At 44.5% G+C, this 15,839-nt stretch overlaps 1 protein-coding gene across 2 annotated transcripts in view; it reads right to left on the bottom strand.

Moving 5' to 3' along the window:
- The window catches only part of degs2 (delta(4)-desaturase, sphingolipid 2), an 86,627-nt gene that overhangs the window by 55,270 nt on the left and 15,518 nt on the right, over positions 1-15,839 (bottom strand). The window contains exons 2-3 of one of the 2 annotated variants that reach the window (XM_086002990.1): positions 4,855-5,597; positions 3,075-3,724 (exon numbers count right to left, since the gene is read on the bottom strand). In XM_086002990.1, coding sequence (XP_085859116.1) covers positions 3,512-3,724; positions 4,855-5,597 — 956 coding nt within the window. In that variant the 3' untranslated portion in view covers positions 3,075-3,511. Of the gene's footprint in view, positions 1-3,074; positions 3,725-4,854; positions 5,598-15,839 lie in introns of those variants that run through there. The other variant, XM_086002991.1, reaches the window with a different exon arrangement.

The raw sequence follows: 15,839 nt of genomic DNA, 5'->3' as shown, positions 1-15,839 counted from the left end.
GACAATAAAAGTTGATTTGATTTGATTTAGATGAGGAAAGACGGGAGGAGGCTTGAGTGGAGCATAAACGCCAGCATGGACTGGGGGCAGTATAGTCAGGGGGATAGATACTGTTCTCTGCAGTCACGAAAGAGAGTCCTGAAGGCTGTGTTGCCTGCCCAGTGCCAGGTTTAAAGATAGCTCCTTGTGGCTGGAGAAGAACTTGGAGTGGGAGGGAGAGGATCCAGTTGTCGTGGTCTATGTAGGAATAAACGACATAGGTAGAACTAAGAATGAGGTTCTGCTGAGGGAGTTTGAGGAGCTAGGGTCTAAATTAATAAGCAGAACCTCAAGGGTAATAATCCCTGGATTACCACCTGAGCCATGCGCAAATTGGCATAGGGTCAAGCAGATCAGAGAGTTAAATGCATGGCTCAAAGAGTGGTGTGGGAAGAAGGGGTTTCAATCCATGGGGTACCGGCACCAGTGCTGGGGAAAGAGGGAGCTGTTCCGTCGAGATGGGCGCCACTTAAACCGGGCTGGGACCAGCATCCTAGTGAATCAAATAACTGGGGCTGCAGATAAGGCTTTAAACTAAAAAAGGCAGGGAGGGGTCAGGTGAGGGGAAATTTAGAAATCTAAAGAGAAAGGTCAGGGTAATAGAGCAGTGTAGCGATTTGGGTAAAAATAAGCAGAGTCTGACGGGAAGGGACAGAGAGTTTAACAGTAGCAGTGCAGCAGAGAATAAGGTCAAAGCAGGGAATAATGGTAAAAAATGTAAATTAAAGGCTCTTTATCTGAATGCACAAAGCATTCGTAACAAGATAGGTGAACTAGTAGCACAAATAGAGATAAATGGGTTTGATCCAATAGCCATTACAGAGATGTGGTTGCAAGGTGGGGAGCTAAATGTTCCAGGGTACTTGACATTTCGAAAAGACAGGTGGAATGGAAAAGGCGGGGGAGTAGCCCTGATAATAAAGGATGACATAAGGACAGTAGAGAGAAAGGATCTCTGCTGGGAAGCTCAGGAAGTAGAATGAGTATAGGTGGAGATAAGGAATAACAAGGGGCAGAAAACACTGGTGGAAGTATTATATAGGCCCCCTAACAGTAGCTGTACCATTAGACAGAATATTAATCAAAAAATAGTAGGAGCTTGTAACAAAGGCAATAATCATGGGGAACTTTAATCTTTATATAGACTGGACAAATCAAATTGGCAAAGGTAGTCTGGAGGACGTGTTCATGGAATGCATTTGGGACAGTTTCTTAGAACAATATGTCATGGAAATCATAATATGATTAGGCAGTCAGCATGGTTTTATGAAAGGGAAATAGTGTTTGACAAATTTATTATTAGAGTTTTTTGAGGATGTAACTAGCAGGGTCGATAAAGGGGAATCAGTGGATGTAGTATATTTGGATTCCCAAAAGGTATTCGATAAGGTGCCACATAAAAGGTTATTACACAAGATTAGGCCTCATGGGGTTGGGGTTAATATAGTAGCATGGATAGAGGATTGGTTAACGGACAGAAAACAGAGAGCAGGGATAAACTAATTTTTTTCAGGTTGGCAGGCTGTAACTAGTGGGGTGCCGCAAGGTTCAGTGTTGGGGCCTCAGCTATTTACAATCTATATTAATGACCTAGATGAAGGGACCGAGTGTGATATATCCAAGTTTGCTGACGACGAAAAGCTAGGTGGGACAGTAAGCTGTGAGGAGAACAGAGTCTGCAAAGGGATATAGATAGACTAAGTGAGTGGGCAGTACGGTGGCAGATGGAGTATAATGTGGGGAAATGTGAGGTTATTCACTTTGGTAGGAAGAATAGAAAAACAGAATATTTTTTAAATGGTGAGAAACTTTCAAATGTTGTTGTTCAGAGAGATTTGGGTGTCCTCGTGCAAGAAACACAGAAAGCTAGCATGCAGGTACAGCAAGCAATAAGGAAGGCAAATGGCATTTTGGCCTTTATTGCAAGTGGGTTGGAGTACAAGAGTAAGGAAGTCTTGCTATAATTGTACAGGGCCTTGGTGAGACCACACCTGGAGTACTGTGCACAGCTTTGGACTCCTTATCTAAGGAAGGATATACTTGCCTTAGAGGTGGTGCAATGAAGGTTCACTAGATTGATTCCTGGGATGAGAGGGCTGTCCTATGATGAGAGATTGTGTAGAATGGGCCTATACTCTCTGGAGTTTAGAAGAATGAGAGGTGATCTCATTGAAACATACAAGATTCTGAAGGAGCTTGACAGGGTAGATGCTGAGAGTTTGTTTCCCCTGGCTGGAGTGTCTAGAACTAGGGGGCAAAGGAGTAGGCCATTTAAGAACGAGATGAGGAGGAATTTCTTCACTCGGAGGTTTGTGAATCTTTGGAATTCTGTCTTTGAGTATATTGAAGGCTGAGCTAGATAAATTTTTGGACTCTAGGGGAATCGAGGGATATGGAGATCGGGCGGGAAAGTGGAATTGAGGTCGATGATCAGCCATGATTTTATTGAATGGCGGAGCAGGCTTGAGAGGCCGTATGGCCTACTCCTGCTCCTATTTCTTATGTTCTTATTATGGACTGAGCTCCAAATTTGTGGCTCAAATTTTAGCCAACAGTGGAATAAATCCAGGAGAACTGAAAATGGCAGTGGTTGACCATGTATAAATGAATAAACACCACAAAACTAACTAACCAGCAGTCTAAAAATTACCCTGTGTTCTTAAAATCCAAAGTGAAAACCAATCCTTCCTCTACCCATGTTATATTTTCCTTTTCCCACGGAGTGAGATTATCAAATTAGTGAAACATTCGGAGACATTTTAAAATATCTAACATCTATGGGTCTGTAATTTGTGGGCCAGTAGTAACTGGGTTGGGAATTCCTAAACTTATTTCACACAGGACCCTTGTGGGTGGCAGGTTGAGACCTCCATGAACAGAAAGCCCTATCTATGATGTGAAAGGTCCATGTGCTTATCTGCTGTGCCACCCAGTCCTCTAATAGTTATTGTAATAAATGTATTTCTAATGTTATTTTTCTAAAAAAAAAATGTCGACTTAAAAATAACATTTGAGAAACTATTTGATTGGTTGGAAAACAGATTTTTACTTTGGAATTATACATTTTATTACCTGAAACCAGAATCTAATTATTGGATATATAAATACATGCATCAATGTTCACACTTGCACACCTTTCCCTTAATAAACTCTCAAAATATTGTAAGTAAAATGGATTATTTTATGGGTGCTGTTTATGTAACTGCACGTTGTGATTCCAGCATTGTTACCCAGATACATACATGGCAAAGTCAGCTTCATTCCCACTTGTCCTATTTAACGGAGTTATCAAAGGGACATTGTCACTCATTGTCCATTGTCCATTTTATAGCATCAAGATATGAATTATGTCATTTGCAACACAATGATGCAATTTGAGTGGCACTGGGGAAAAAAAAGTCAAGCAGCAAAATTAAAAAAAATAAAATTAAAATAATTAAAAACAGTTCTGTGAAAACTACATTGCAATTGATTACCCAGCAGCAAATATCAACCTTCCCAGCAGCCGATGTTGTGCCTCCAAATCTGAATATTTGGTGCAGGGCTTTTCAGGAACTGAGGCTCTTTGTAAACTTCGCAGAGGACAATGCTGCCTCTTAAGAAAATGGCAAAAAGTATGATTTGTCGAAACAAAATATCCAATAGTAGTTCTTTTATGTAGCATCACTCCTAATAGGAAAAATATCTTGGCAAGATAAAAAAAAACTATTATGAAAAAAAGATACTTTTGAGCAATACTAGTAGCTTCTAATAATATACATTGTAACACAATCCTTATAAAACGTTTACAATTGTACATAGGAATATTTACTCATTATTCAGAATAAAAGATCAGCCATGATCTTATTGAATGGCAGAGCAGGCTCGAGGGGCTGTATGGCCTACTCCTGCTCCTATTTCTTATGTTCTTAAAAAATCAGCCTATAGCAAAAAAAAGTTACATTCTTGACTCTTAGGGTTTTTCTACTCTCGTGCTGAAATTCTACAATAACTTCTCAGCGAAGCGGGGTTACAAATAGCCACATATAGGTTTGTAGAAATCGGATAGACAGCCGTACAGTAGACTGCAACAACCAAACATGACAATAACCAGTGACACGACAACCTTTATAAGAATTTGTGACCTAAACCATCTTAATTTTAACATGGGCATTGAAATTAAAAGCCACTTTCAATTTAAGTGCACTATAATATAATAATGAAAATTATATTATTACAAACCCCATTTGAACTTCAAGATGTTGGCTGCAACAGGAATAGACTCAATTGAAAAGTTGCCATTCCTTTGAATGAATGTATAGATGTTTGCACATTTAATGTCAGTGGCAAATCAGCTGTCTTTTCTATGGCTTTTATGTTTACTGCATCAGTATATTTTTCCAATATTCTCTTGAAAGTGCTGACTCACGCTGGGGTGCAGTTCTACAGACACCAGCAGCCCTCTGTACCTCAGCCAAATGGCTATTTTTGTGAGCTTGGACAGAGAATGTCAGCAGGCTCCGTGGCATTTGCTGAGCCCAATCCTATCTTTGTTTGACAAATCACGCCCAAACTTAGCAGTTGAGAGCATTGGGCTAGTGATCAACAGCAGGAACATAGATTGATTTTTTTCCCCCTTGCAGCCTGAGATACTGCGGTCAACTGTAGCGCCCCCACTGTTACCTCAATTGAGGTGATCTACCTCGGCACATATTAGGTCATGAACCTGGGGTCTCTTTTATACATTGTATAGTTTAGTACCATGCCATATGGTGCATTTACTCACTGAGCCACCAGGGGAGCCCCTAAAAGCACTTCTCTAACACTTGTACTTACCAATGGTAGTTTGCTGCCAGGAATGCTGGGAAAGTCATGGTGTTCCACGTGGTATCCCACATTGAAGGTTATCCAGTTGAGAGGACCATAATACGAGTAGGTTTCATGCCCCTTCAGAAACATGTAATGCTCAGCAATGAAGTGTCCAGAGATTGGATGTATACCCATACATAGGAGCGAGCCTGCTATCAAGTATACTATAGGTTTCAAACCCCACAGGTAGTAGATGAGAAAATCAAATGCAAACTGCACCACGGCATTCAACATCTCCAGTCTTGTAATGGGTTTAGGGTTAACATAGAGAGGCCTAAGAGCATACAAAAGTGGCTGGAGAATAAGCCAAACCATTTTGCGAAATGGAGTGCAGAAGAACCATCCTTCAATATCTGTTGGGATGTCTACATCTAAGCCATTGCCTCCCAGGTATCGATGGTGATCTATGTGGTATTTCTTGAATGATGCAGAATAAGGCATCCCAATAGGTAGATTAGCAAACATCGCAAACAATCGGTTCCATTTTGCTAGTTTATTGCCAAATGCAACATTATGGGAAATATCGTGAATGGCTAGAGTCAATGAGTGGTTGACAGCACCTCCAAAAGCATAAGCCCAGAATATAGTCCATTTCCAAGATAAATCTTTCACAAGGAAGCAGGCAATGGTTTGTGTAAGGACCATTCCAAACACAATCCATTTTAGATTGGGGTCTGGCCCCATTAGTGACTTGATCTCTGGATACTTAGCTGTAAGGAAAAACAAAATACAAGGGAATATTATTGAGTTATGCTTAAATTCCAACCCAGGTAATCGTCAAACACTATAAATACTGTCAATGTATATTAACAACAACAAATTGCATTTATATAGCACCTTTAACATAGTAAAACTCTTCACAGGAGCATTATCAAACAAAATTTGACACCGAATCACATAATGAGATATTAAGACAGCTGACCAAAAGCTTGGTCAAAGGGGTGGGTTTTAAGGAGTGTCTTGAGAGAGGTAGAGGCGGAGCGGTTTAGTTATAATATCTATACAGTCGATAACATTTGTATTGGAGTGCCACACCCTCTCTGTTAGCTTGCGCAAATGGCCTTCTGTGATTTGTGAACCTTGCCAGTCAGTGTCAGCTGGCTATTTAATCACAGGTGACTTCAAATTCCAATCAACATCCATACACCTGCAGCAGGCACAGGCCCATCACAGGCATTCAAATGAGGCAGGTCGGGGCATTCCCAGATTCTCTCCTCTACTGATTGTTGACTCCTATCAGCAGCGAGGAGGCCCCGATCTCAGAAGCCCAATACAAAACCATGTGGCCAGTTGTGCTCAAATTTCCTCCTGCTTCTGCTAGCGCTAGGCCCGGACATGGGATAGGCCCACATTGGGTGCACCCCAGGGCTATGTTAATAGCGAACACACTTCGGACCACTATTCTTGTCTAGCACTGAGGCATTGGATTCAGCCTTTGGCTTGGTGATAAAAGTCCCGCCTCTGAGTCAGAGGGTGCAGAGTTAGAAACCCGCTCCAGACAATCCCGGCGAGTGGAGACTGAAGCTCTGGCTCTGAATGCTGGGTTGGCATCCAGTGGGATATTCATGTCTGCTGGTGTGAGTGGCCCCCCTCATTGTATGACTTGTGGGAGCCCATAAAATCCTCCCACTGTGTAGGACTAACCACCATATCAGTTGGTTTAAGATGGGAGGGTTGGCAGGCGGGCCAGGAAACCTCCTGTGAACAGTTCAGTTGAGGCTCGGGCCATTTTAACTCCCAGGCCTCATATCCCTGGACTGTCTCCCACTCGAAGCCGGCAGAAAAGGTGTAAGAGCTGGCAGGTGGGAGTGGGACTCAGGTGAGAGGCCAATGCCGCTGGGGACCTAAAGGAACGCAAGATAAGTGAGTAGGGCATCCGGGCCATTCGCAACCGGAGAAGGGGTGGAGGGAAAGTGCCGGGGGAGAGGAGAGGAGACCCGAGGTTTCCTTGTTGGCCCAGAAGGAACCTGAAGATTTTTTTTTTAAACATTTACCTGGGTACTCTTCTGGCCCGATGCTGACTGCCACCAGCTTTTGCTGACTGGTTTGGTGTCATGCGGGCCTCACAATCCCAAGAATAAAATTTGTGTCAATTATGCCCCTGCCTGACTCTGTTTTGCACGGAATTACAGAAGCAGTCAGTGGAAAACATCGGGAATGCAGCACAAACACCCCTTCCCAACCGCCATTTTAATGACCCGCTCAACCCATTTGCGCCGGTCGGGCTGGGTTAAAATCTGGGCCTCAATATATTCAATCCAGCTGTAAAGACTCTGGTTGATGTAAATTGTAACGGTGCCACAAGTTAGTGAGCATACACAATGTCGCCGCTCCCCCACCACACACACACCCCAGAGCTGGTAACAAGATTAACTGTCCAAATTCTTCCAAACTTCTATTAATCCAGAACCTGGTATAAAAGTGACATGGAAACTACAAAGATCAATCGCACTGTGTTGGGGCGTTACATTGTGTGAATACTGTTCAGATACTTCTAATTAAGTTTTCAAAATTATCACATATTGTGTGAATATTAAAATTCAAATAGCATAAACCGTCACAAATTTACAACACTCTCAAATACAAATGTTTACAAGCTCTGATTTTACGCCTCTCCACAGATAAACCCTCACCAAAAAATGAATTGCGATCAAATTTCATAATCTCAGTAGTACAGACATCCATTAGTTATTCAGTAAACTCCAGCTGTTTTGTGAAATGTGGGATTACTCAGTCAGGTAGCATCACACTTTGATACATTATTAGATTAGTTACATTTATTATAGGTCAACCTCAACAATAAGCTATTACTTATGACTCCAGAACAAGTGTTTGTTTTAACTGGTAAAAGTCTATTTATTTGATACAAAATTACTGGTTTAAATGTGGAGTTATACCAACAAGATCTTAACAAAAAATAATTATAGAGAATTGTGATAAACTTGATTCTTCAATATTTGTTATTGATTTTATTGAACATTATTCTTTAAACAGTGAGTCTTGATCTGTTTCAATTGATTTTTAAGTATCCAAAAATAAAATGAATGAATGTACCAACAACCCATGTTCAGTTATCACAATCAAATAATGCCATTACATTGCGTGTATCGCGGGGATGATCGCTTATCCGCGGGTGGAGGAAATCCAAAATACTTTTAAACAAGTACTCTCTGCTCTGGAGACTGAAAAACAAGTCAACCTTGTTCTATGGGTCACCATTCCCCCAACAGAGACCGTTGGATGAAGGAGTTATCTGCATTCCCAGTGCCTACCCATTGATGGGCAAAATTAACTCATTCTCAGAAGAGATTTGTCAGAGACCTTCTCTCCTGCAGAAAAAGAATCGGTTATATTTGAATTTGCAGTGACATTCAAGCCAGTGCTATAATAAAGTAGAACTTTGTGTGCACATTCAACACTCTAATCTGATATTGCCACCACAACTAATATTATCACAAGGCTCACTTCTGGCTTCTAAAATCAAACATAAAAATAATGAAAAGCCATTACAGATTCATTTTCCATGAAGAGTAAAAATAATTAATAACAGCATTGCAGTGAGAAATCGTCTTGTGTAAACACCATCAGGCAGCAGGGGCATGGAATTTGAACAGCTTGTGTCAGCACATAAACTGTATAAAATCCATAGAAAATTGGAACCGTTGATAGATAAATTAATAACTGATAACTGAGTGATTGCTAGGCTTTATATCTAATCTTCTAGTTCAAAGTTGCTCAAAATGTCACACTTGCAGTTTGTGATATCAGACCCTTTCATGTCATTCCTATCTCAAAGTTCACTCTAAGGAATAGTTCCCTTGTATAGCACATACCAACATCATCAAAAACATTCCAAGTTGGAGGAGGGGAGAAACGACAATGAGTCTTTGAGGGAGAGTTTGGAATGTGGTTGAATAGATGGACTTTCAAAAACCTTTAAAGGCGGGAATGTGATACTGAGGCAAAAGGTTTTAGAACATGGGATTCTAGAGTAGGACCAAGATGGCTAACTGCTTTGCCATCAGTGGTGGCGTGGTGGGCGAAGTGAAATGCACAGAAGGCTGTAATGATCAGTAACATGTCATTCTAGAATGGTACATTGGTGGAGCTGTATGTTTAGTAAGGGGCTACCCACAAGGCAGTAGTCAAGATGGATGCCTGTACACTAGTCCACATGGCTGAATAAATGACTAGCTGTTCATAATGAAAACGTCTATTTATTTATGAACATAACAAAGGCCAGAGTCAAAAGACCAGAGGGGTCAGGAGGGGAAGAGGCTGCATATGTAAGGTCGGGCAAGTTTGTGGAATGAATTGAAGATGAGGATGTGGATTTTAAATTTGATAGATTTGGGGAACATGCAGTTAGTGAAGATAGGAGAGAAAGGCAAGCAGGACTTAGTGTGGGTAAGGATGCAGGTAGTGGAGTTTTGAGTAAGTTAGAGTTTCTAGAAGCTCGCAAGGAAGACATTTGAGAAATCAAGTCGAGAGGTAACGAATGCTTGCATGAAAATTTCAGCGACAGTGGGAGTGAGGTAGACATGGAGACAGATGATATTGTGGAGATGACTGATAGGATATAGGGTTTGCAGTTCAGTGCTAGGTCAAACAGGATGCCTATTTGGGCACAGCCTGATTCAGCAAATGAGCAGCCAGGGAGGGGAATGAAAACAGTGGTGAGGCAGAAAAGTTGTTGCTGCAGAATGAAAACTATACGGGCAATTTTAACCCTGTCCACCCAGCAGAAACCGGACGGGTGGACAGTTAAAATTGCCCATGTGATTCACCTGCTGACATCCCCCTCTCTCCTCACAGGCAACAATTTTAACCTGCTCTTTTGAGCAGGCGAGCAGGACACACGCTGGTTTCTGGCTGGGTCCTTCTTTAAATTAGCAGATCAGGCTTGATGACATCATTGGGGCCTGACTGCTATTTTAACCATGGGCCTGAGCAGGAAAGCTGTTGTGGCTTTCCCGCTTTGGTCAACCTAGCAGGAAGAGGTACTGGGGCCAGAAGAGACCCAAACATGTAAATTTTTAAAACTTTTTTTTAAACTTTCCTTATGGGGCCAGGAGGAACAAGAATGATTTTCTGGGCATCACAAGGAAAGTTTAGGCCTCATCTGTCCCTGAGCTTCCCTTCTGATTGTAAGGCCCTCCCAAAACTCCCTCCCTGTGACTTACCTGAGTTCCAGAGACAGTTCCTTTGGTCCCCGGCAGCAGCCTCCTGCTGCCTGACAATGCGCGCCCACACATTGGCTAGCTGCCACTTCCCACCACTTTCCGGTGTGAAACTGACTGTGGCCAGACAGATGAGGCCTGGAAATTAAAATCTCCCAGGCCTCACACTGCCGTGGTGTTTGACCCCGCCTCGGCCTCCACCTGCCCTGAGTTAAAATCAGGGCTTACGTCTTTGGTCTTCCCAGTATTCAGTTGGACGAAATTGTGGTTCATCTATAACTTAATGTTGGACAGGCATACAGTGCAGGGATGGAAGTGAAGTCAAGGGAAGTGTTGGAAGAGGTACATCTGGGGGGATTCTCAGCATATACATGGATTTTAGCAAAGCTTTTGACAAGGACAGTCAGCATGGATTTGATAAGGGAAAGTCGTGCCTGACTAACTCATTTGATTTAATTTTTGAGGAGGTAACAAGGAGGGTCGATGAGGGTAGCGCATTTGATGTAGTGTACATGGACTTTAGCAAAGCTTTTGACAAGATCCCACATGACAGACTGGTCAGAAAAGTAAAAGCTTATGGGATCCAAGGGAAAGTGTCAAGTAGGATCCAAAATTGGCTCACTGGCAGGAAGCAAAGGGTAATGGTCGACGGGCGTTTTTGTGACTGGAAGGCTGTTTCCAGTAGGGTTCCGCAGGGCTCAGTACTAAGTCCCTTGTTTTTTTGTGGTATATGCCAATTATTATTCTTCAATATAGAGGGCTTGATTAAGAAGTTTTCAGATGATACAAAAATTGGCCGTGTGGTTGATAATGAGGAAGATAGCTGTAGACTGCAGGAAGATCTCAATGGACTGGTCAGGTGGGCGAAACGTGGCAAATGGAATTCAATCTGGAGAAGTGTGAGGTAATGCATTTGGGGAGGGCAACAAGGCAAGGGAATACACAATAAATGGTAGGATACTGAGAAGTGTAGAGGAACAGAGGAACCTTGGATTGCATGTCCACAGATCCCTGAAGGTAGCAGGACAGGTAGTTAAAGTGATTAAGAAGGCATACGGGATACTTCCCTTTATTAGCCGAGGCATAGAATATAAGAGCAGGGCGGTTATACTAGAACTGTAGAAAACACTAGTTAGGCCACAGCTAGAGTACTGCATACAGTTCTGGTCACCACATTACAGGGAAAATGTGATTGCACTAGAGAGGGTACAGAGGAGATTTATGAGGATGTTGCCAGGACTGGAGAATTTTAGCTATGAGGAAAGATTGGATAGGCTGGGGTTGTTTTCTTTGGAACAGAGGAGGCTGAGGGGAGACTTAATTGAGGTGTATAAAATTATGAGGCCTAGATAGAATGGACCTATTTCCCTTAGCAGAGAGGTCACTAACAAGGGGGCATTGATTTAAAGTAACAACAGAAAACGCTGGAAAAACTCAGCAGGCCAGGCAACATCCGTGGAGAGAGAAACAGAGTCGACGTTTCGGGTCGAAACCCTTCTACAGAACTGAGGAAAAAAAGGCAGGAAATGAAAAGATTAAAAGGCAGTTTGGGGGCTGGGAAATGGGGGAGGGGATGAAAGAAGAGACATTAAGAGATATTCAAGGTGAGACGAGATGGTAATAGGACAGGTAAAGAAACAGACAATGGCTCTAGATGAAGTGTGAAATGTGCCGGCAGAGTGAAAGACAGCTGCCATGTGGGAGAGAGAGGAAAAAAAGGAAAAGGCACAAACCAAAAGTGTGGATAAAAAATATAAAAATATAATAGGGGCCGAGGTTATGATCTGAAATTGCTGAACTCGATATTGAGTCCGGAAGGCTGTAAAGTGCCTAATCGGAAGATGAGGTGCTGTTCCTCGAGTTTACGCTGAGCTTCCGTGAAACAATGCAAGCCACAAACAGGACTGCCCTGGTAGACCCATCGTTTCAGCCTGTTCTTGCCCCACGGAACTTATCTCTTCCTATCTCGACTCTCTTTTCTCCCCTTGTCCAGTCTCTTCCCACCTACATCCGCAACTCTTCTGATGCCCTCCGCCACTTGAACAGTTTCCAGTTTCCTGGCCCCAACCACCTCCTTTTCACTATGGATGTCCAATCCCTCTACACCTCCATCCCCCACCAGGGTGGCCTGAGGGCGCTCTGCTTCTTCCTTGAACAGAGGCCCGACCAGTCCCCATCCACCACTCCCCTCCTCCGCCTGGCTGAACTTGTTCTCACATTGAACAACTTCTCCTTTAACTCCACTCATTTCCTCCAAATTAAAGGTGTTGCTATGGGTACCCGCATGGGTCCTAGCTATGCCTGCCTTTTCGTGGGATATGTGGAACACTCTTTGTTCCAGTCCTACTCGGGTCCCCTCCCTCACCTCTTTTTCCGGTACATTGATGACTGTATCAGTGCTGTTTTCTGCTCTCGCCCTGAACTAGACAATTTCATTCACTTTGCCTCCAATTTCCACCCTTCCCTCACCTTCACATGGTCCATCTCCGACTCTTCCCTTCCCTTCCTCGACTTCTCCATCTCCATCTTTGGGGATAGGTTATTGACCAACATTCACTACAAGCCCACTGACTCCCACAGCTACCTGGACTACACTTCCTCCCACCCCGCCTCCTGTAAGGACACTATTCCATTCTCCCAGTTTCTCCGTCTCCGCCGCATCTGCTCCAACGATGCCACCTTCCACACCGGTGCTTCCGACATGTCTTCCTTTTTCCTCAATCGAGGATTCCCCTCTACCATGGTTGACACGGCCCTCGACCAGGTCCGTTCTATCTCCTGCACTTCTGCCCTCACCCCTGCCCCTCAATCCGGGAACCACGATAGGTTTCCCTTGTCCTCACCTTTCACCCCACCAGCTTCCACATTCAACGGATCATTCTCCGCCATTTCCGCCACCTCCAACGTGATCCCACCACCAAACGCATCTTTCCCTCCCCTCCCCTTTCAGCATTCCGTAGGGACCGCTCTCTCCGAGACACCCTAGTCCACTCCTCTATCACCCCCAGCATCCCTTCCCCTTCGCCCGGCACCTTCCCGTGCAAGCGCAGGAGATGCAACACCTGCCCATATACTTCCCCCCCCCCTTCCCATTGTCCAGGGCCCCAAACACCCCTTCCAGGTGAAACAGCGATTTACTTGTACTTCTTGCAATCTAGTATACTGTATTCGCTGCTCATGATGTGGTCTCCTCTACATTGGGGAGACCAAACGTAGATTGGGTGACCGCTTTGCGGAACACCTCCGTTCAGTCCGTAAGGGTGACCCCAAGCTTCCGGTCGCCTGTCATTTCAATTCACCATTCCATTCCCACTCCGACCTCACCGTCTGTGGCTTCTTGCATTGTTCCATGGAAGCTCAGCGTAAAGTCGAGGAACAGCACCTCCTCTTCCGATTAGACACTTTACAGCCTTCCGGACTCTCTATCGAGTTCAACAATTTCAGATCATAACCTCGGCCCCTATTTTTTTAATCCACACTTTTGGTTTGTGCCTTTTCCTTTTTTTTCCCCTCTCCCACATGGCAGCTGTCTTTCACTCTGCCAGCGCATTTCACACTTCATCTAGAGCCATTGTTTGTTTCTTTACCTGTCCTATTACTATCTCGTCTCACCTTGAATATCTCTTAATGTCTCTTCTTTCATCCCCTCCCCCATTTCCCAGCCCCCAAACTGCCTTTTAATCTTTTAATTTTCTGCCTTTTTTTCCTCAGTTCTATAGAAGGGTTTCGACCTGAAATGTTGATTCTGCTTCTCTCTCCGTGGATGTTGTCTGGCCTGCTAAGTTTTTCCAGCGTTTTCTGTTGTTATTTCGGATTTCCAGCATCTGCAGTATTTTGCTATCGTATTGATTTAAAGTAATTGGTGGAAGGAGTAGAGGGGAGTTGAGGAGAACTTTATTCACCCAGAGGGTGGTGGGGGTCTGGAACGCACTGCCTGAAAGGGTGGTCGAGGTCGCGGCCGAAACCCTCATCACATTTAAAAGGTACTTGGATATGCACTTGAAGTGCTGTAACCTACAAGGCTACAGACCAACAGCTGGAAAGTGTGATTAGGCTGGCTAGTTTTTTTCCGGCCAGCACAGACACGATGGGCTGAATGGCCTCCTTCTGTGCCGTAAATTTCTATGATTTCTTTATATGCAAGCTGACCCTGTGCTAAGGGGGAATTTTAACCTAAAAAAACGGGTGGGTTGGGGTCAGGTGGGAAGTTAAAGTGTTAAAAATCTGAATCCCAACCTGAACCTGTCTCTAACCCACCCATTTGCATTTTAACGGAGGCGAGACAGGGGCGGGCAGCCAATCCGCTGCTTGGGGACGGGTCATCTATTTAAATATTATAAAGAGGCTTATAGCCTCTGCTTTAACCTCCATTTTGTACTTAACTTTAGCTGGTCAGGTTTTGAACACCTCATAAAACCCGCCAGCTAAAACAATGCGAGGACTGCAGGATCCAGGAGGTAAGTGCCTTTACACTTACCTCCTGCATCCAGAGTCCTTGCCCAACCCACCGCTGTGATCGTAGACCCCCCACGAGGCCTCAGAACCCCCCCTCCCCCCACAGGCTTCCGATCTCCCCACGAGGCCTCCCCCACCCCCCCTTCCAGGCATTCGATCCCCTCATGAGACCTACCCCCCAGGCCTCCGATTCCCGCACAAGGCCACCCCCCGCTCCTCCGGCCCCCGATCCCTTCAGACCCCCCCCCCCCAACCGTTCTTCTTGCCATCCCCCCCGATCTTCTTTCTGACCCCCCTCCCCCATCTTCTTGCCGACACTCAGCCCCCAAGTGATCCCTCCCTCCCCTCTGCGGCCTAGTGCCGCAGGCCTACCCGCTCGCAGCCAGCCAACCCCTCAATCTTTACACTTCCCATGCAAATCGGGTTTCCCAACCGCCTCAACTGCCCCTGCAGCCAACCCGCCTTCCCCACTAAAATTCAGCCCATTATGTCACTGACAGGCAGTATTAGATGAAGAGAAGGTGGCCAAAGAAGGATCATTAGGGAACTCTGGAGGTGACTTTGCAGGGACACAAGATTGTTGAAGTGCTGCTACTTTGGGGTTGACTGCTATGGAATCATGGAAGGGCAGTCTCACAAAGCTTGACTGCAGAGGAAAGGTGGTCAAACACTGAGAAGCTGAGGAAGACAAGGTGGGATAACTCACTGTGGTCGCAGTCACAGAGAATATCATTTGTGACGTTGACCAGGCCAGTCTTGGTGATATGAGCAGGATAGAAACCAGATGGAAGGGATTCAAACAAGGAGTTCTGGGGGAGGTGGGTGTAGAAGTGGAAGATGACAATACATTCAAGAACCTTAGAGAGAAAGGGCGGTTAGAGATTGAAAGGTAGTTGGAGAATTCAAGAGTGTGCCTTTATGAGGAGTGAGTAATGGTGGTTTTGAAATGAAGAAGGAGCATTAAAAATTTCAGTGAACATGCGGGCGAAGAAATGTGGTCAGCAAGTGGATGGGGAGGGGATAGAGGGAGCAGGAGGTGTATCTCCTTTTAGAAATATTTGGCTGTACCAGATGTTTCTCATGCTCAGGTCTAAGGATCACACCCTATGTTGATTTACACATAACATATTGTAATGTAGGCTCCCGAGGTATGGAAAGTGGTCCATGCCGTCCAAGGCCTTGTTGTGGATTTTGATAATCGGGGGGCAGCACTGTGTGGTGGGGGCACATACCTCAGGAGCCTACTGTCAACAAGGGCAGACGTCGACGACGAAGTCCAACACCACCTTCAGTGTGCCAGTGCAGGCTTCGGTCGCC

This window comes from Somniosus microcephalus, chromosome 12 (assembly GCF_052327205.1).
Source record: "Somniosus microcephalus isolate GS21.2 chromosome 12, FLI_Smic_1.0, whole genome shotgun sequence".
Taxonomy (NCBI): domain Eukaryota; kingdom Metazoa; phylum Chordata; class Chondrichthyes; order Squaliformes; family Somniosidae; genus Somniosus; species Somniosus microcephalus.
Note: the sequence above shows the minus strand (reverse complement) of the source record. Positions and strands in the feature narration are given on the sequence as shown.